This window comes from Hyla sarda, chromosome 2 (genome assembly GCF_029499605.1).
Source record: "Hyla sarda isolate aHylSar1 chromosome 2, aHylSar1.hap1, whole genome shotgun sequence".
NCBI lineage: Eukaryota > Metazoa > Chordata > Amphibia > Anura > Hylidae > Hyla > Hyla sarda.
The window spans coordinates 1230243-1251358 of NC_079190.1; the positions used below are offsets into that span (position 1 = coordinate 1230243).

General features: G+C 46.9%; 1 protein-coding gene across 6 annotated transcripts in view; it reads right to left on the minus strand.

Moving 5' to 3' along the window:
- Positions 1-5666: 5666 nt before the first annotated feature.
- NUP98 (nucleoporin 98 and 96 precursor) overlaps positions 5667-21116 on the minus strand; it is a 64554-nt gene continuing 49104 nt past the window's right edge. For all 6 annotated transcript variants that reach the window (XM_056560989.1, XM_056560983.1, XM_056560985.1 and 3 more), the window contains exons 23-33: positions 20544-20958; positions 19101-19321; positions 18744-19013; positions 16059-16216; positions 15549-15689; positions 15321-15466; positions 14922-15143; positions 13075-13316; positions 11970-12124; positions 11354-11465; positions 5667-6561 (exon numbers count right to left, since the gene is read on the minus strand). In XM_056560989.1, the coding sequence (XP_056416964.1) occupies positions 6353-6561; positions 11354-11465; positions 11970-12124; positions 13075-13316; positions 14922-15143; positions 15321-15466; positions 15549-15689; positions 16059-16216; positions 18744-19013; positions 19101-19321; positions 20544-20958 (2291 nt within the window). In that variant the 3' untranslated portion in view covers positions 5667-6352. The remainder of the gene's footprint in view (positions 6562-11353; positions 11466-11969; positions 12125-13074; positions 13317-14921; positions 15144-15320; positions 15467-15548; positions 15690-16058; positions 16217-18743; positions 19014-19100; positions 19322-20543; positions 20959-21116) is intronic.

The following is a 21116-nucleotide window of genomic DNA, read 5'->3' on the forward strand; positions in this document are numbered from 1 at the left end:
TATATATATTTATATTTATGTGTGTCTGTGTGTCTTGATTACCCGGGCCACTCTCCTTTACAGAGTAAACACAACAAGGTAAGGTGCCATGGCAGCGTGCTGTGACAATATGCCAAGTACCGCCCTGTAGTGAGTTGAACCACTTAACCCAGTATTAATCCCTAAAGGACCAGGCCAATTTTATTTTTGCGTTTGTTTTTTTCCTCCTTCCTAAAATCCGTAACACCTTTATATTTCCATCCACAGACATATACGAGGCTCGTTTTTTGAGTGACCCATTGTACTTTGTAAGGACATCTCTCATTTTACCATAAAATGTACGGGGAACCCAAAAAAATGATTTTATGTGTGAGGAAATTGAAATAAAAAAACACAATTTTGCTAATTTTGGAGGTTTTGTTTTCACACTGTGCACTTCACGGTAAACGTTTTCTTTATTCTATAGATCAATACGATTAACATAATAACCATCTCATCTTTCTTCTTTGACATCCAGCGGCACAGAAGGAATAAACATTATTTAACCTAGGACCGTTCACCTAGAACAAAAAAAAACTCCCAAAACAAAATCGACCAATATATGGCGACCATAAGAAATAGACATCATAAGAGGAGAGCACTACGTTTTCTTCTGTCCTCTTCTTCCTGGATAAGAGATGTTTACAGACTCTCACCCACCATTTATTATGGGTTTCTTTTATTGTCCAGGTGGGGTGGGGTGGGGTGGGGTGGGGTGGGGTGGGGTGGGGTGCGTGCGTAGTTAAAATATATATATTTTTCAACAAATTCAATGCAGCACTACTTCACCATAAATTTCAGGTGCCAGCGCCCTGACCTGATCACAGTCAAGCAATAGAAGGAAATTGGCGCAGCACTCAATAAGATGGTTAAATTCACCATTTTTTGCATCTAATTGAGTGCTGCGCCAATTTCCATATCTATATTTTTATTACACCACCAGTGTCTCCAGTTTTAAAAATGTGCTGAGGGTGAATGGGGGAAGGAATCTTCTAAGCAGGGGATCAGTGGAGGAGAGCTGAGATGGCAGACACTTGCACTCTTAAGTCTCAGTCCGTCTTGTAGAAACGCAGAAGTGGCAGGATTCTTGTCAGACAATTGACGTAGCCGGCACCAGGATGACAATATATTCCATATTCTTTTATAGGATCTTGACGTGGCTTCAGATCTGGAGTGCGATAAGGTCCTCAGGACGGCCCCTGAAAGCCCTTCTACATTTGGAAGGGACTGGTCAACCTCCAGGCCGTCAGGTTGAACATTTGGAGATTGGATAAGCTGTAAGTGTCCCCCGACACTAGTGCTCGCTCTGGGGGAAGCCTCCAAAATTGACCCCCAACTCATCTGAATGAGCTGAGTGAACCAAGTTTTTTTGGGCCAGTATGGAATGATGGTCTTGCCAGATTTTCATCAATACCCTCGGAATCAAGGAAACTGGAGGGAAGATGTAGGCCAGCCTGAACCTCCAAGGGATTGACAGAGCATCTACCACCACAGGATTGTCCTCCCTGTGCACCTTGGCGTTGAACCTCGTTGCCATGAGATTGATCTCTGACATACCCCAGCTGAGCGAAATCTCCTTGAAGATGTCTGGATGAAGAGACCACTCTCCAGTAGGAAGACCTCTGCTCAGGCGATCCGCAATCACATTGTCAGTGCCCCGGATGTGGACGGCCGATAAATGGGTGAGGTTCACTTCTGTCCAATCCAAAGTCACACCTCTCTCTCTCTCTCTCTCTCTCTCAGGAGACTTTGTGACCTCGCGCCTCCCTGCTTGTTGATATATAGAACAGCCGTCATGCTGTCTGATTGAACCTTCACCACCTTGCCTTGGATGTAAGGCACAAAGTGGAATAGTGCTAATCTGATGGCCCTGATCGCTAGGAGATTTGAAGACAACATCTTCTCCTGGGATGACCAAGACCCCTGGACTGTTTTGTCCAACAAATGCGCTCCCCAGCCTATGAGGAATGCGCCTGTGGTAAGTATCAGGAACCTGACTGAGGTGGCTGGCTGAAGATTGGACTTGTTCCAATTGATTATCCATCCCAGTTGATGGAGAAAGGAAACAGCTGTTTGACTATGTTGGGACAGGATCGCTTGAGGAGGCTGTGAAAAGCCAATCATCTAGGTAAAGGACTATACATAGTCCCTGAAGTCTTAAAGCTGCCACCACTGAAACTACCACTTTGGTAATTGTGTGTGGGGATGAAGAAATTAAATTAGGAGGGCCACGAACTGCGAGTGCTTTAGAACTCCCTGAATTTGGACAGCGATCCCTAATCTTCTGGACCCAGAATGGATGGGAATATGAAGATAAGAATCCTTGAGGTCCAAGGTTGCCAGGAAATCCCCCGGCATAAGAAGATTGATGACAGACTGTATTGTTTCCATGCAGAAACATTTGTGTCTGATAGACTTAAGATTTATCAACCGGTCTATCATCATTCTCCAGTGACTTTGGGGACCAGGAACACAGGAGAATAGATGCCTGCCCCCTGCTCCTGAAGAGGAACCTCTTCCAAGGATCCCTTTGAGATATCCTAGAATGTAGGCTTCCAAAACTGTTTGTTGGAAGGTAAAAGTCTGGCCCTGACAAACTTGTCTGGAGAAGTACTGTCCAATTCCCCTCTAACCTTCCGAGACTATTCGAAGGACCCAAGGACCTGAATATGAGCTTCCCAGGATGACAGGAAATGCTGAAGGCGACCGCCCACAGGAATGGAAGAAAGGAGTGGAGACAGAATGGGAGCACTGGAAACAATCCAAGAACCTCCCAGAGGCCCCTGGAGTGTCTAGCGCCCCTGTCTTAGGACCCCCCCCAATCTTTTTGGGAGCCTGACTCTGGCTCCATACCTTTTGCCTCGACCACAAGAGGACAGCTGAGGAAGAGATTTCCCCTTCCTATCAGACAGCCCCTCCATAATGCAGTCGAGTTCGGTCCCAAACAGAATGCCAGGCTCATAGGACATAGCACAAAGGGTATGCTTGGAGGATGTATCCGACCTTCAAGGTTTAAGCCACAGAGGGCGACGGCCCGCAGAGGAGAGAGCCATGGATTTAGCCGCAAGTTTTAATTGTTGGGGAACAGCATCACAGTGAAAATCGATCGCTAAGCTAGCGGACTTACAGGAGGCAAGGATGTCGCCTCTAGAGAGCCCCTGATATAAGTCAGACAGAGGGAAAAACGTTACTTCAGCAGAAGAAATAGCCACCGTAGCCAGCAGATGAGGCAGTAGAATAAGCCCCCATGGTAATCATGTTGGATGAGACCAAATCTTTTACCCAGACAACCATGTTCTGAATGGTCGCCTCTTGCTGGGCTTGACTTCCAGCACGACAAGACGGGCAACGGCGGGAAAATTGGTAATCATCCTCTAGTGGTTCCAGGCAATCATGGCTCTGGAGAGGTTTCTAGCCTTCCTAGAGGCAGCGTCCCTTGGCTCTGTACGTTGAAGACATGCTCAGAAAAAAGAGCAAAAAGTGTTTAAGGAGGGGGGGGGGGGGGGGGGGAATAATTAGCAAGAAGAAAATTCGACCGAGCAAAGCATAGAATAGGGAAAGCTGAAGAACTAATAGCAAAAGCTAAGCAGTTAGTAGTGCGGGCAGCATTGCTCCTGCGGACGCTCGACGACCATTTCCTGTCCTTGTTCTCTTATTAGAAATCCTGTCAGCGGTGGCCGCTGCCGGCGAAGTTCCTATAAACTGTGGTAAAACATGACGGAAAGAGACCGAGCGCTACAGAGCGACCACAAGTCACAGAGGGTATCACTGTCAGGGTGGATCACAGCCGTATCTAAACCGATCCTGTGTGATTGTGGTAGCCATGGGGGGGGGGGGGGGGGCGCAGTAGATGTCCTCCAACTGGTTAATTAATCCAATAATCCGTGAGGCCTAAATATCTTGTCAAGATACATACAGATACATTGTTACAACAGAAGAATGGAAATTTGGTCACTGTCCCTTTAAATTTAACTTTTTATAGCAGCTTTACTGAATTTTAGGATTTCTATTTAGCAGTGTTTCCCAAGCAAGGAGCCTCCAACTGTTGCAAAACTACAACTCCCAGCATGCCCGGACAGCCGTTGGCTGTCCGGGCATGCTGGGAGTTGTAGTTTTGCAACAGCTGAAGGCACCCGGTTTGGGAAACACTGCACTACGGTTGCCAGCTAGATTGTATTTTCCTACCACACTTCTTAGACTGCCCCTGGTAAAGCTGGGTGACCTGCAGTACACTGCTCACAGGTGTCACCCAGCTGTCCTGTGATGTGATCCTGTGTTCATAGACTTGTAGGGGGGACAGACCGAAACTGCTACAATCTGGGAAGAGAAGGGTCATGTAATATTGAGGGACTCCACCCCCTTTTGGCCCCACCCATTATGAGGCTCCGCCCTTCATGGCCACACCCATTACAAGCAATATAAATATTAGCTATCTATTCCCATCCTGGGTCATACTAGATACTTTCCAGGGAGCGACTGTATCTAATCTTTTGTACAATACTGTCTAAGACATTGTATCTAATCTTTTCCAGGGTGATACTGTGAACCGAGCCACTTTATCTAATCCTATCCATTGATATTGTCTGAGTCACTGTATCTAATTCCGTTCAGAGTGATGCGGTCAGAGCCAAAGTATCTAATCCGACGCAGTAATATTGTCTGCTAAACCACTGTATCTAATCCTATCCAGTGTGATGCCGTCTGAGTCATTGTATCTAATCTTAACCAGCGATATGCAGTTAGTATGACACAAGTCAGGATTAGGCGTAGACATTCAACAGACAGTGTATCCATCATATTTAGTCAGCTGAGTATCTAATCCTATTGTGTGATGCAGTCTGATGGGCTGAGATACAATGCTTTATAATACGGCTATATGACTATTACACATGATTGATTTAGATACAATATCATCCATATTATAAAGCATTGTATCCAAGCCCATCATGTGTGATACAGTGATTTATAATAAGGCTATATGATTGGCTTAGATACAGTGCTATATGATTGCATCTAAGCCAATCATAGTCTAATTATAAAGCACTGTATTTAGGCTCATGTGCGATACAATCATAGCACTGTATCTAAGCCCATCGTGTGTGATACAATTATATAGCCTTATCATAAAGCATGGTATCACACATGATGGGCTTTGATACAGTGCTATATGATTGTATCACGTGATAAGCTTAGATACAATAATTTAGCATTGTATCTAAGCTTATCATGTGTGATACAATCATATAGCCTTATTATAAAGCATTGTATCCAAGCCCATCATGTGTGATACAATCATAGCCTTATTATAAAGCATTGTATCACACATGATGGGCTTGGATACAATGCTTTATAATAAGGCTATGATTGTATCACGTGATAAGCTTAGATACAGTGCTTTATAATAAGGCTATATGACTATTACACATGATAGTGTTTTATAATATGGCCATATTATTGTATCTAAATCCATAAAGTGTAATAGTCATATAGTCCTATTATAAAGCACTGTATCTAAGCCCATCATGTGTGATACAATCATATAGCCTTATTATAAAGCAGTTACACAGTGCACGTCCCCGCTCCATTTCAGCAGCGCATTACAGGATAGATTGTCCAACCCCCATAGAGTCACAGACCGCGCACATTCACAAGTTGTAAAGTTTTTATTAAAAATATCTCAAGAAAGAAAAAAAATCTAGAATATTTATTAATGGTTCTGCCTCTGTATAAGCTCTGAATAAAAACCACGTCACCAGATACATGCAGAAAAAACACTCGGATACAAGCGGACGGCGCTCACGCCCTACACACGCACACAGCCCCTGGGGGGCGCCACTGGACTGTACACTGACGCCTGCCGCCCCGGACACAGACGTAGAGAAAAATCTATTTAATCATCTTTTATAACGAGAACTTCCCAATGATCTGTTCAGGGGGGGGGGGGAGGGGGGAAACCATCCTCCCTGGAGAGAGGACCCCGACACGCCCCCTAAAACATAATTCATAAAACGAGACTCCGACATCTCCACGTCTACATACCAGGACCGACGCCGCCGCCACAACCACAACTTTGGCAAATTATTATTATTTTTTTTAAACACTGATGGCAACTAATCCCGCGCCAGCGAATCCTCCCAGACCCCAAGGGGTTAACTTTATACATATGAAGATTCTATACAAAAAGGGGGAGTGTAATAGACATGTGACCAGCCAGATCACTCCCCCTTCTCCCTAACCTGGGATGATGGCGGCTCCTGTGCAGGACTGCGCCCTGCTCCTGTGATGAGAGTTCGGATATCTACGGCGGCGGCCATGTTGTCTGCTGTAGAAGAGTCTATTGGCCGCCTACGGTGAGTTCTCGTAGATAAGACTGGGTGAGGCTGTGCAGCTCCTCTAAGGCGTAGTCCTCGGGCATGGGCAGGCGTCCGATGTGGGGGGCGAGCAGTCTGAGGGGGACGCGCTGGACGTCCGTGTCGTCCGATTCAGGACAGTGCTGTAAACGCAAGACCACGCGGAGGATGTTCGCCACGCGCTTCGCCATTTCTGAGAAAAGATTATTATTTGTTAGTGAAAAAATCCCCCACAAATCCCGTCTCCCCCCCCCCCCAGATCCGTCAGATGGAAAGTGCCGCTATACATCATGTAAACATTGCGTTCCTGCGTTGGATCGCACCTAACCCGGAAAACATTTTTATAAAAAAATACATTTGAATAAATAAAAGAAAAATCACTAGAGGGGCTCTGTCATACATAACATGTAGGGTTAATACTAGAGATGAGCAAACTTACAGCAAATTCGATTTGTCACGAACTTCTCGGCTCGGCAGTTGATGACTTATCCTGCATAAATTAGTTCAGCTTTCAGGTGCTCCGGTGGCTGGAGACTCTTTCCTAGGACTGTATCCACCTTTTCCAGCCCACCGGAGCACCGGAAAGCTGAACTAATTTATGCAGGATAAGTTATCAACTGCCGAGCAGAGAAGTTCGTGACGAATCGAATTTACTGTAAGTTCGCTCATCTCTAGTCAATACATACATATTTATCCTTCATACATTTTAACCCTAAATGATCATGTAAAAAATAAATAAAAACAAAAAAGTTCCAGACTATAAAGTCTGGTCAAAGGTCTTGAGTCGTTTTGTAGTTCGGAGCTTTATTGTCAGTGTAAAGTGTTTTTTGTTTGGCTTTGGTTTTTATGGTTATTTTTTTTATCCAGGATCCAGCCTAGAGTAAAAAATGAAGATTTAAAAATGTTCACTACTTACAAGCAGAGAAACTCCACTATCAATATTTATCAGTCTAGAGCAGTGGTCTTTAACCTGCGGACCTCCAGATGTTGCAAAACTACAAATCCCAGCATGCCCGGACAGCCAACGGCTGTCCGGGCATGCTGGGAGTTGTAGTTTTGCAACATCTGGAGATCCACAGATGGAAGACCACTGATCTAGATCAATATGGCCCAGCAGAAGGCTGTTCAGGCATGCTGGGAGTTGTAGTTTTGCAACATCTGGAGGTCCACAGATGGAAGACCACTGGTCTAGATCAATATGGCCCAGCAGAAGGCTGTTCAGGCATGCTGGGAGTTGTAGTTTTGCAACATCTGGAGGTCCACAGATGGAAGACCACTGATCTAGATCAATATGGCCCAGCAGAAGGCTGTTCAGGCATGCTGGGAGTTGTAGTTTTGCAACATCTGGAGGTCCACAGATGGAAGACCACTGGTCTAGATCAAAATGGCCCAGCGGAAGGCTGTTCAGGCATGCTGGGAGTTGTAGTTTTGCTACAGCTGGAGGCACCCTGTTTGGGAAACACTGGTCTAGATCTTTACACTGCACCCAGTCGTGGTTTCTAGAATTAAACCCCCATTCTTTACACTATATGCTGCATTTCTCATGAGTCCAGGCTGCTGTTCAGCAGCCTGGACACAGTCATGAGAAATGCAGTTTGTTTGCCCCCAGAATGCAGCCTGCAGTGTAAAGAATGAAGGATTTAGTTATTTTCACTATTTATAAGCAGATAAACTCCACTGATGAGAATTCTCACCCATCAATCTAGATCTGGTATAGATGTCAATAAGAATTAAAACCTCCATTCTTTACACTGCAGGCTGCATCCTCGAGGGATGAAAAAATAGAAAATACACAATAATACTTTGAAGTTTTGGGCCCTTTGTGGTACACTTTCTATTTAACAGGGGTTTGTATCTCCCCAGGATGCAGCCTGCAGGGTAAAGAATGGAGGTTTACTTCTGGTTTTCCTGACTTCATCCTTTATTTTATAGATTTCTATAAATTGTTTGAGGGTTTTCTTAGAGATGCTATTTTGGATTATCTTGATAAGAATAACTATATGACTCCATATCACATGGCTTTATGAGGGATCGGTCCTGTCACCTGATCAGCTTTTATGAGGAGGTGAGCTCCAGACTGGACCAGGGGGAATCACTGGATGTCGTATATCTGGATTTTTCCAAAGCATTTGATACGGGGCCACATAAAAGATTGGTGCATAAAATGAGAAGGATGGGACTGGGGGAGAATGTGTGTAAGTGGGTAAGTAACTGGCTCAGTGATAGGAAACAGAGGGTGGTTATTAATGGTACTTATTCTGATTGGGTGACTGTTACTAGTGGGGACCACAGGGGTCAGTCTTGGGTCCTGTTCTGTTTAATATATTTATTAATGACATTGTAGAGGGGTTGAATAGTAAAGTAGCAATCTTTGCAGATGATACTAAACTCTGTAAAGCGGTAAACACTATAGAGCACTGTGTATAGTAGATAACACTATAGAGGACAGTGCACTGTTACAAATGGATCTGGATAGGTTGGAGGTTTGGGCTGGGAAGTTGCAGATGAGGCAACACTGATAAATGTAAGGTAATGCACATGGGGAAGAAAAATCTGGACTGGGATTATGTATTAAATGGGACAACACTTGGGACGACTGATGTGGAAAAGGACTTAAGAGTTGTAGTGACCAGTGTCAGGCAGCTGCTGCCAAGGCGAATAAAATCGTGAGTGGGGGGGGGGGGGGGCATCAATAGGGTCATAGATGCCCACGACAAGGAAGTAATTCTACCGCTGTACAAATCACTAGTCAGACCACACATGGAATACTGTGTACAGTACTGGTCAGACCACACCCAGAATACTGTGTACAGTACTGGTCAGACCACACCCAGAATACTGTGTACAGTACTGGTCAGACCACACCCACAATACTGTGTACAGTACTGGTCAGACCACACATAGAATACTGTGTACAGTACTGGTCAGACCACACATAGAATACTGTGTACAGTACTGGGCACCAGTGTACAAGATAGAGATAGTGGAGCTGGAGAGAGTTCAAAGACGAGCAACCAGGGTAATACGGGGAATGGGAGGACTACAGTACCCAGAAAGATTATCAGAATTAGGGTTATTTAGTTTAGAAAAAAGAAGACTTAGGGGCGACCTAATAACTATGTATAAATATATCAGGGGACAGTACAGAGATCTCTCCATGATCTATTTATACCCAGGACTGTATATATAACAAGGATGTGACCTAATAATATATATAATATATCAGGACAGTACAGAGATCTCTCCATGATCTATTTATACCCAGGACTGTATATATAACAAGGAGGTGACCTAATAATATATATAATATATCAGGACTGTATATATAACAAGGGGGTGACCTAATAATATATATAATATATCAGGACAGTACAGAGATCTCTCCATGATATATTTATACCCAGGACTGTATATATAACAAGGAGGTGACCTAATAATATATATAATATATCAGGACAGTACAGAGATCTCTCCATGATCTATTTATACCCAGGACTATATATATATATAACAAGGAGGTGACCTAATAATATATACAATATATCAGGACAGTACAGAGATCTCTCCATGATCTATTTATACCCAGGACTATATATATATATAACAAGGAGGTGACCTAATAATATATATAATATATCAGAACAGTACAGAGATCTCTCCATGATCTATTTATACCCAGGACTGTATATATAACAAGGAGGTGACCTAATAATATATATAATATATCAGGACAGTACAGAGATCTCTCCATGATCTATTTATACCCAGGACTGTATATATAACAAGGAGGTGACCTAATAATATATATAATATATCAGGACAGTACAGAGATCTCTCCATGATCTATTTATACCCAGGACTGTATATATAACAAGGAGGTGACCTAATAATATATATAATATATCAGGACAGTACAGAGATCTCTCCATGATCTATTTATACCCAGGACTGTATATATAACAAGGAGGTGACCTAATAATATATATAATATATCAGGACAGTACAGAGATCTCTCCATGATCTATTTATACCCAGGACTGTATATATAACAAGGAGGTGACCTAATAATATATATAATATATCAGGACAGTACAGAGATCTCTCCATGATCTATTTATACCCAGGACTGTATATATAACAAGGAGGTGACCTAATAATATATATAATATATCAGGACTGTATATATAACAAGGGGGTGACCTAATAATATATATAATATATCAGGGGACAGTACAGAGATCTCTCCATGATCTATTTATACCCAGGACTGTATATATAACAAGGGGGCATCCTCTACGTTTAAAGGAAAGAAGGTTTCTACACCAGCACAGACGGGTTCTTTACTGTAAGAGCAGTGAGACTGTGGAATTCTCTCCCGGAGGAGGTGTCATGGTGAACTCTGTAATAGAATATAAAAGGGTCTGGATGTATTTTTGGAGAATAATAACATTACAGGTTATGTATAATAGATTTATAGGGACAGAATGATGATCCAGGGATTTATTCTGATATTTGGAGTCGGGAAGGAATTTTTACCTCTAGTAGGAGGGTTTTTGCCTCCTCTGGATCAACACAGTAGGGACTCCTTAGGGTTATAAGTTGAACGTGATGGACTCTGGTATAGTATATAGTTCATAAGGTCGAAAAAAAGACCAGATTTAGAGAGATGTTTGGAAATTCTGTAACCTCATGTGACAAATACAATGAAATCTATACTTTACACTGCAGGCTGCAACCAAAAACAACAAGAAGCCCACAAGAAGCCCACAAGAAGCCCACAAGAAGCCCACAAGAAGCCCACAAGAAGCCCACAAGAAGCCAACAAGAAGCCAACAAGAAGCCAACAAGAAGCCCTGCATATAATACAAAGCAGACAATGAAGCTGTTATTACAAGCCCCTTGACCAAGCAGTATAAAAAGGATCAGGGCCACAGCAGGATAAGTTGCGGCTTTGAGACAAGTACAGGGACCTCGGGGCCACTCACCGGACTGCGCCAGGCGATCTTTGGAGTTGTGGCAGTGGATTTGGTCGACCCGGTTACAGACAAACGTCACCTTGGTGTGCAGTCGCTCCAGCTCACAGCCAGAAGATTCATTCTGCAAAAAGAGCAAAAAAATATATAAGTCTCCTGTGCCCACGGCTCCTTATTAACCCTATATACCTGGGGGATCTACCCTCTTCTCTATAAAGGTTAATTCTCTGTAACTGTGCTGAGTGGGCGGCTCCTCCTGGGATGATGTCAGAGCTGTGCAGCCAGATGTCACCTGACACTGCCTGCAGCTCCAACCCCCACTCCATCCAACGCTCAGTCGTCACCTGACACTGCCTGCAGCTCCACCCCCCTCCTCCCCTGAACGCTCAGACGTCACCTGACACTGCCTGCAGCTCCACCCCCCACTTCATCCAACGCTCAGACGTCACCTGACACACACTGCCTGCAGCTCCACCCCCACCCCCTCCTCCACCCAGTGCCCGGACGTCACCTGACACACTACCTGCTGCAGCTCCACCCCCCCTCCTCCATCCGACGCCCAGACGTCACCTGACACACTACCTGCTGCAGCTCCACCCCCCACTTCCACCCAGCGCCCGGACGTCACCTGTCGGATGTGGTTGAGGGTCTCTATGATGCTGATGTAGTCCATGTAGACCTGTCCGGCCGTGTCCCAGCCCTGGATGTGCACACAGTTCTCGGGCCGGGACAGCACGTCCAGGAAGCTGCGCAGATACTGGTAGTTCTCGTTGATAATTGCGTCTGAAAAGACAAAAATGGATACTTCCCATCATTCCCTGCTCCAGAGTCACCATATACACTTACATATAAGACCGCTCTGCTGTGCAAGAATCCTAAGTGCTTACATGACCAAGAGTTTGTTACAGTGTGTCAGTAGTAGACATCACTACTCTCCCCGAGGATCATAGATCTTTCCTACACTGATACAATGATTATCTATATAAATTATTTTACATATAACAATATAATTTATTCATATGTTTTATAGTATTCGTATTAATATAATATATTTATTATATTTTTTTATATTTTTTATTTTCTTTTATTATTATTGTGTAAATATTATTATGACTATTAATACTACTACTATAATATATTACTACTGATTGCCTATACAGATACCTCTCACAGCTGAGGGTTTGTTGCAACGTATCAGTGTAGACCAGTATTTCTGAACCAGTGCACCTCCAGCTGTTGAAAAACTACAACTTCTAGCTTGCTGAGGGTTTTAATTTTAAAACAGCTGGAGGCACAATGTTGTACACCAGTGTTTCCAAACCAGGGTGCCTCCAGGTGTTGCAAAACTACAACTCCCAGCATGCCTGGACAGCCTATGGCTGTCCAGGCATGCAGGGAGTTGTAGTTTTGCAACATCTGGAGGAACCCTGGTGGGGGAACACTGTTGTAGACAAACTCCTCTATGAGCTTATCTCAGCAGCATCACAAATTCTCTCCTGACTGATACACTGTAACGACCCATCAGAAAATAAAAAAGACATCCCAACGCTGCACCAATATTCACAGCTGAAAGTTTGTTGTGAATACTTCTCACATCTGAGGGTTCGTTACAATGGGTCCAAGATAAATCACAATCACAGATGTGGTAAAATGGAAGCAGAGTCTGTATTGGTCACCGAGGATAAAACCAGATCCGTGTCCACGTCTGTGCAGATGGACGGGTCACACTTTACCTGAGGCCAGATGCCGGCACACCAGCTTGTGGCACTGGTTCCAATGTCCGGACCGTAGTAGGTAGAGCGCCTCCCTGTGGTGGTCTCCCTCCATTCTGGCCCGGATGGCTTTGGCTTCATAAATCCATTCTGCTGGGATGTGGAGCTTCTCTATAAGGAACTTCTCCTTTGTTAGGGTCTCGGGGGTCTCCCTCAGGTCACAGTGTCTGGTCAGCAGCTCCCGCACAGACGTCTCCCGAACACTGGGGAAACAGGAGCGGGATTAGAATACACCAAGACATTTATTACAGAGGCGCCCCTCTACTTACCCCAACCCTCACTGGAGCCCCTCCCCAAACCTCACTGGAGCCCCTACGCTTCACACGACAGGAGCCCAACCCCCCCCCCCCCAACATTATACCCCACAGGAGCTGCTCCCCCCCCCCCCCCAACACTATACCCCACAGGAGCTGCTCCCCCCCCCCCCCCCCCCCAACACTATACCCCACAGGAGCTGCTCCCCCCCCCCCCCCCCAACACTATACCCCACAGGAGCTGCTCCCCCCCCCCCCCCAACACTATACCCCACAGGAGCTGCTCCCCCCCCCCCCCAACACTTCACCCCACAGGAGCTGCTCCCCCAACACTATACCCCACAGGAGCTGCTGCCCCCCAACACTATACCCCACAGGAGCTGCTGCCCCCCCAACACTATACCCCACAGGAGCTGCTCCCCCCCAACACTATACCCAACAGGAGCTGCTCCCCCAACACTATACCCCACAGGAGCTGCTCCCCCAACACTTCACCCCACAGGAGCTGCTCCCCCAACACTATACCCCACAGGAGCTGCTCCCCCAACACTTCACCCCACAGGAGCTGCTCCCCCAACACTATACCCCACAGGAGCTGCTCCCCCCCCCCCCAACACTATACCCCACAGGAGCTGCTCCCCCCCAACACTATACCCCACAGGAGCTGCTCCCCCAACACTATACCCCACAGGAGCTGCTCCCCCAACACTATACCCCACAGGAGCTGCTCCCCCAACACTATACCCCACAGGAGCTGCTCCCCCAACACTATACCCCACAGGAGCTGCTCCCCCCCCCCCCCCCAACACTATACCCCACAGGAGCTGCTCCCCCAACACTATACCCCACAGGAGCTGCTCCCCCAACACTATACCCCACAGGAGCTGCTCCCCCAACGCTACACCCCACAGGAGCTGCTCCCCCCCCCCCCCAACACTATACCCCACAGGAGCTGCTCCCCCCCAACACTATACCCCACAGGAGCTGCTCCCCCCCAACACTATACCCCACAGGAGCTGCTTCCCCCCCCCCAACACTATACCCCACAGGAGCTGCTCCCCCCCAACACTATACCCCACAGGAGCTGCTCCCCCAACACTATACCCCACAGGAGCTGCTCCCCCCCCCCCAACACTATACCTCACAGGAGCTGCTCCCCCCCAACACTATACCCCACAGGAGCTGCTCCCCCCCAACACTATACCCCACAGGAGCTGCTCCCCCAACGCTATACCCCACAGGAGCTGCTCCCCCCCCCCCCCCCCCAACACTATACCCCACAGGAGCTGCTCCCCCAACACTATACCCCACAGGAGCTGCTCCCCCAACGCTATACCCCACAGGAGCTGCTCCCCCAACACTATACCCCACAGGAGCTGCTCCCCCAACACTATACCCCACAGGAGCTGCTCCCCCAACACTATACCCCACAGGAGCTGCTCCCCCAACACTATACCCCACAGGAGCTGCTCCCCCAACACTATACCCCACAGGAGCTGCTCCCCCAACACTATACCTCACAGGAGCCCGTCCCCCGAAGACCCTGTTCCTTACATGTCATTAGGGATGTGAAGCATGACAAATACGGCCCACTCCCACAGCCCCCCGGTCTCCAGCTGCTCGGCATAGCTGGCGTGCAGGATTCCCTGGCTCTGCTGTGAGAGGTGCGTGTAATTCAATGACTGCAGGACCGTCCACAGATGCCAGCTCAGGCGATAGTCCAGGGGGTCGGGGGTCACACTTCTGGGGTCCAAGAGCTGACGAAGATCATAACACCTACAGAGAAAGAGGAGGAGTACAGAGAGCATTACAGTGTGTAGGGAGATCCTGTCCATGTGACAGGCGAGACCCCCCGCCCCCCACAGACAGGCGAGACCCCCCATCCCCCACAGACAGGAGAGCCCCCCACCCCCGAGCATATAGACAGGCAGCTGCCCCCATAATGACACTTACCTGTCGCTGTAGAGCTTCAGGAGGTGGAAGCAGACGTCTCTAGTTATAGCGGACGTATCTGCGTCAATGGTTTCCAGGCGGAGGCCATGTCCTTCTAAGTAGGCGGGCAGTGGGTAAGCAGCGTAGCGGGTGCCCTCATCTGACTCCTGATTAATAGAGACCAGGGGTCAGTGACCAGAACGGTGATGGGTGAGGGGTGGTGGACCATCCGTGTCAGCAGACACCTACCTTAAAGGCGTTCTCATACTGCTGCAGCGCCTGGGAGATTGAGGCGGTGGGCGGCAGCATGTACCAGAGGTGAATAGCCAGTGCCCGCTTCCAATCCAGCTCCGAGCAGACATTAATGCTCTTATCTGATGACTGCCACACCTGAAGAGGAAACACGGGTAACACGGCTGCCATGTAAAAGGCCAATGTACACCAGTGATCTCAAACTGTGGCCCTCCAAATGTTGCAAAACTACAACTCCCAGCATGCCCGGACAGCCAACGGCTTTCCAGGCATGCTGGGAGTTGAAGTTTTGCATCATTTGGAGGGCCACAGTTTGAGACCACTGCACAAAAGGATCACATAAGATGAAAGCCTTGATTTAACTTTCAGGGACAGTGTGGATCCTTTGGAGAAGACAGACAGGCTTTGGGCTGTCCAGGCATGCTGGGAGTTGAAGTTTTGCAACATCTGGAGGGCCACAGTTTGAGACCACTGATTTATACAGATCCTACAGCAACAGGCACTTACCGGGGTGGCGGACAACAAGGCGTAGACCTTCAGCCGCTCCTCCTGGATGAACGTGTCCACCTGCAGATTCTTCCAGTCCACCAGCTGCATTAGATTGAGCTCCACAACCTGCTGACTGCCGACCAACTGAGAGAGCAACATGGCCAGACGGTGGTCACCTGCGCAGGACAACACATACGTCTTATATTTCAGTCCTACAGGGGTCCCCCCCCCCCCACCCCCATACTAATACAACGTTACATTAAAGGGGTACTCCGGTGCAAAACTATTTTTCAAATCAACTGGTGCCAGAAAGTAAAACCGATTTGTAAATTACTTCTATATAAAAAAAAATCTTATTCCATCCAGTACTTATCAGCTGCTGTATGCTCCACAGGAAGTGGTATGTCTTTCTGGAGTTCTTTTCTGTTGGACCACAGTGCTCTCTGCTGACACCTCAGTCCATGTCAGGAACTGTCCAGAGAGCACTGTGGTCAGACTGAAAAGAATTCCATTAAGAAATAAATAAAACATCCTCTGTTGCAGCATATAGCAGCTTATAAGTACTGGAAGGATTTTTAATATAAGTAATTTACAAATCTGTTTCTTTCTATTTTCCACTGGAGTACCCCTTTGTACCCCTTTAAAGGGGAACTCCGGTGGAATTTTTTTTTTTGACGAATCAACTGGTGCCAGAAAGTTAAACAGATTTGTAAATTACTTCTATTTAAAATCTTAACCCTTCTAGTACTTATCAGCTGCTGCATACTACAGAGAAATTTGTGAAGTTCTTTTCAGCCTGACAACAGTGCTCTCTGCTGACACCTCTGTCCGTGTCAGGAACTGTCCAGAACAGGAGGTTTTCTTTGGGGATTTGCTTTTAATCTGGGCAGTTCCTGACACGGACAGAGGTGTCAGCAAAGAGCACTGTTGTCAGGCAGAAAAGAAATTCACAAATTTCTCTGTTTTATATAGCAGCTAATATGTACTAGAAGGATTAAGATTTTTTTTAAATAGAAGTAATTTACAAATCTGTTTCTGTTTTCCACTGGAGTACCCCTTTAAGTGGTCCCATTGGAGTAATTTTAGTTAATATCCTGGGGAATTATCACACTGGGGAATTACTGCAGACGCAAAGTTATGTAAACAAATGTGTCTCTTATCGGTTTTAACAGAGTTTAATACACAAGAGGTTTCAATAATCCTGATTGTTTCGTTAGATTAACCCTTCAGAGCAGTGAGAAAATGATGTTTCATCCATGGTGCACTGCCATTTCTCATTCTCTACATTTTTTTGACAATATGACTTAGATTGGTCAGAGAAGTAAGGGAGAAAGTAACTGTGTGTACTCCCGACAAACATCACAGGATCATCAGGATTTACACAATCCAATACTATATAAATGGATTGCGGAGGGAGTAGGGTGTCACTGATGCACTGGGTTTCCAATGTGAGCATAAAGGAAAAACTGCAGCACGGCATGGAAAGGGTTACACTAAACTCTTTGCTGCTGAGAAGTCAAAGAGGGCGGTGGAAAGCAGAAGATAAACTTATTTGCACCAGCATATCTGAGCGATGGGAGAAAAGCTTTGATTTACCTTTCCAGGACCTGCGTACATCATCTATAGCAGACAGACTGGCTCAGCCTGCAGATATACAGCACAGGCTCTCTTCTGCACATAGCAGTACCGAAGCTCCATCCCCACTTACTGTTTTCTGTCCTAAACTTAGCATTATTATTAGAGACAGATTGCCCTTGATAACAGGCGGTGGAGAGCAGATTGCTGGGAAGTGAGACACCCAGTGGCCAAGATTTCAGACCAGATTTTTTTTCTGGGGGGTAAGAAGCCATTTGTGGTAAATTAAGTGGCTATTTAGGAATAGAAAAACAGAGCCAATTTCTTCCAAAAACAGTCACATCTGTTCCCAGCGTGTGGTATTACAACTTTGCTCCATTCATTTTAACAGAACTGAGCTGCAATACCCCACAACCTGGCTCCGCTTGGCCTAACCCTGGATAACCCCTTTTAAAGAGTTGTCCAGACTGTCAAAAAAGTTTATATCCCTGGGTCTCAAGTCTTGAGATTGTAAACTATGACCTGCAGTGCGATGGTCGCTCCGTCTCAGTCTCTGCATAGACCAGCATTTCCCAACCAGGGTGCCTCCAGCTGTTGCAAAACCACAACTACCTGCATGCCCGCAGGGCATGCAGGTAGTTGTAGTTTTGCAACAGCTGGAGGCATCCTCGTTGGGAAACGCTGGCATAGACAACTGCAGTTAAGAGTCGGATTTTATTGGCTATTACTCCCGATTGCAGCAGGACTGACAACTGTGTGGAAGACAAAAAAATTAATTAAAAAATTCTCTCAAATGACGTAACCATTAGTGTTGAGCACGAATATTCGTAATGCTGCAATTCGCGAATATTTACAATATAGTGCTATACATTCGTAATGACGAATATTCATTTTTTTTGTTTTTTTTTCCCATGCAAATTTTACGCAAATTTCCCAAGCAAATTTTCAGGATTTTTTATATGCACATTTTTATGCAAATTTTCGCATGGGAAAAAAAAAAAAGGGAATGAACATAGCGAATATCGCGAACATAGGACGAATAATCGTCAATATATTCGCGAAATATCGCGAATTTGAATATGGTCCCTGCTGCTTATCACTAGTAACCATTTAACACTTGCCACTCACTGGATTTCTGCGCCAGCCGACACGCCTCACTGATCCGACAGCCGGTCAGGAAGCTGAACACTGCGTCGATGGGCCGCTCATGGCGGTGAAGCGCCACCTCCTCTTCTATGCGTTCTGCCGCGGTTTCAGCCAGCCAATGAGAGAAAGCCTTCCTGCGCTGCAGCCGCTCCACGTACTCATTCACCTCGTCCAGACTGGTCTCCAGCTCCCGCAGCTGACCCCACAGGGCCTTACAGAGGGTCCACGTCAGACACCACTGCTTCACAACCGCTGCCGAAAAGAGAAACGGAGGAAGAGGGTGAGAACAAAGATGAGGAATGAACCGGGGGCAGGGCACGAGGGTCTGAGGTCACTCACGTTCAGTCTGTGTAGACTCCTGGCAGAACTCGCTGGCCCATCCTGCATAGTCGTGGATGGCGGAGTTCCCAGGGTTAGGCACGAGCCGTGGGCACCGCTCCCTCTGCACCGTACTGTTCTTCAGGGCAATTTCCAAGGGGATCAGGTAGGACTGCAGATCTTGGCTCTTCTGTTCTAGACTCAGCTTCTCCAAGTAAACCTTAAAGGGGCTCTCTGTAAGACTGAGGAGTAAGAAGGCTCTTAAAGGGGTATTCCAATCTGGGACATTTACAGCATATGTCACAAATGACCTCCACGTGGGGCTCCCGCCTCTCCTATAGCGACCTCAGGCCAACATGGGAGACTTTAGTGGGAGTTGAGCAGATAGTGTTGGCCCTCAAACTGTGCAAAGCGTCTGCTACGGCTGTTTTTCAGCTTCCTGACCACCTCCGACCATTGAACAATCTGGGAAAGCTGGGTGACTGGGTAGGTGTGTGTGAAAGTTGGATGACTGGGTCTTAACTGTCAGGGAAAGCTGGGTGACTGACTAGTAGCTGTGTGTGTGTGTGTGTGTGTGTCTGGGAAAGCTGGTCAACTGGGTAGTAGGTGTGTGTGAGAAAGTTTGGTGACTTGGTAGTAGGTGTGTGTGTAAGGGAAAACTGGTTGACTGGGTAGTAGGTGTGTGTGTGAGAGAGAAAGTTGGGTGATTTGGTCGTAGGTGTGTGTGTATGGGAAAGCTGGATGACACTGTAGTAGGTGTGTCTTGGAAAGCTGGGTGACTGTAGTAGGTGTGTCTTGGAAAGCTGGGTGACTGTAGTAGGTGTGTCTTGGAAAGCTGGGTGACTCTGTAGTAGGTGTAGGTCTGAGGATGTTGGGTGGCTGTGTGTGTCTTGGAAAGCTGGGCTGCTATAAATATGGCTGCAGGTACCCAAATATACTTCAGACTGTACCTTAAAGTGTTACGGTCGTTCACCTTTAAAATGTTGATCACACCGGGTGTCACTCCCGAGACCCGCTGCAGTAGTCATCAGCCGGGGAGGCGGGCGGCATTGAGCTCCATTCCTTGGCCGGATGAGAGATCTGTCCATTTCTCTGCATAGAAGAGTACGGCCGGGAGTGGAGCACAATGGTGCCCGACTACACGGCTAATAATGATGGCAGTGGCCCTCAGGAGTGACACCCGATGCGATCACCTGTGCACGTGACAGAAGTGATCGAGTGCGAGATGTGAGTCTTCAGGGACAGTCTGGAGTCTATTTACACCAGGTTTCAAAGCCGCTCCCCCCGATCAGGTTTTATCATGCTCTACGGCAGTGTTTCCCAACCAGTGTGCCTGCAGATGTTGCAATACTACAACTCCCAGCATGCCTGGACAGCCTTTGGCTGTCCAGGCATGTTAGGAGTTGTAGTTTTGCAACACCTGGAGGCCCCCTGGTTGGGAAACGCTGCTCTATGGTCACTTACGATTTAGCAGACACCGGTTGGTGCAGGAATCTGTAGTCCATGGCGTCCTCGTCGTCTGTCTCGTCCCTCTCTGTGGAGCCGCTCAGCAGGTCTCCACTATGGGCCAGCGTCCAGTTGGGGCCCCAGCCTACAGAGAAGGAGCGCCCCATGAAGAGCGCCATGTCCATCAGCAGCTTCCCCCTCCCTGCAGACATGGACTTGTCCAGAGGCACCGGACCCTGCTGTCTGAAGGTCCCCACAGCCCTCGGCTGCACCTCGGGGGCGGGGGATGGCATCTTGAAGGCAGAAGCGAGGGGTCCCAGAGGGGGCCACAGAGCCGAGGAGGAGGGGGGGAGCTTGGGGCTCTGAGAGGAGAGAGGAGAATCCTTGTGCTTCAGAGCGGTGGGTCCTGAAAACCTGGACTGCAGCAGACCGCCTGGAGAGGAATCACATGATGTTATACACAGTACTGTATAGAGTATATAGTGTTATACACAGTGCTGTACAGTTTATATATAGTGCTATACACAGTGCTGTACAGAGTATATATAGTGCTATACACCGTGCTGTCCAGAGTATATATAGCGTTATACA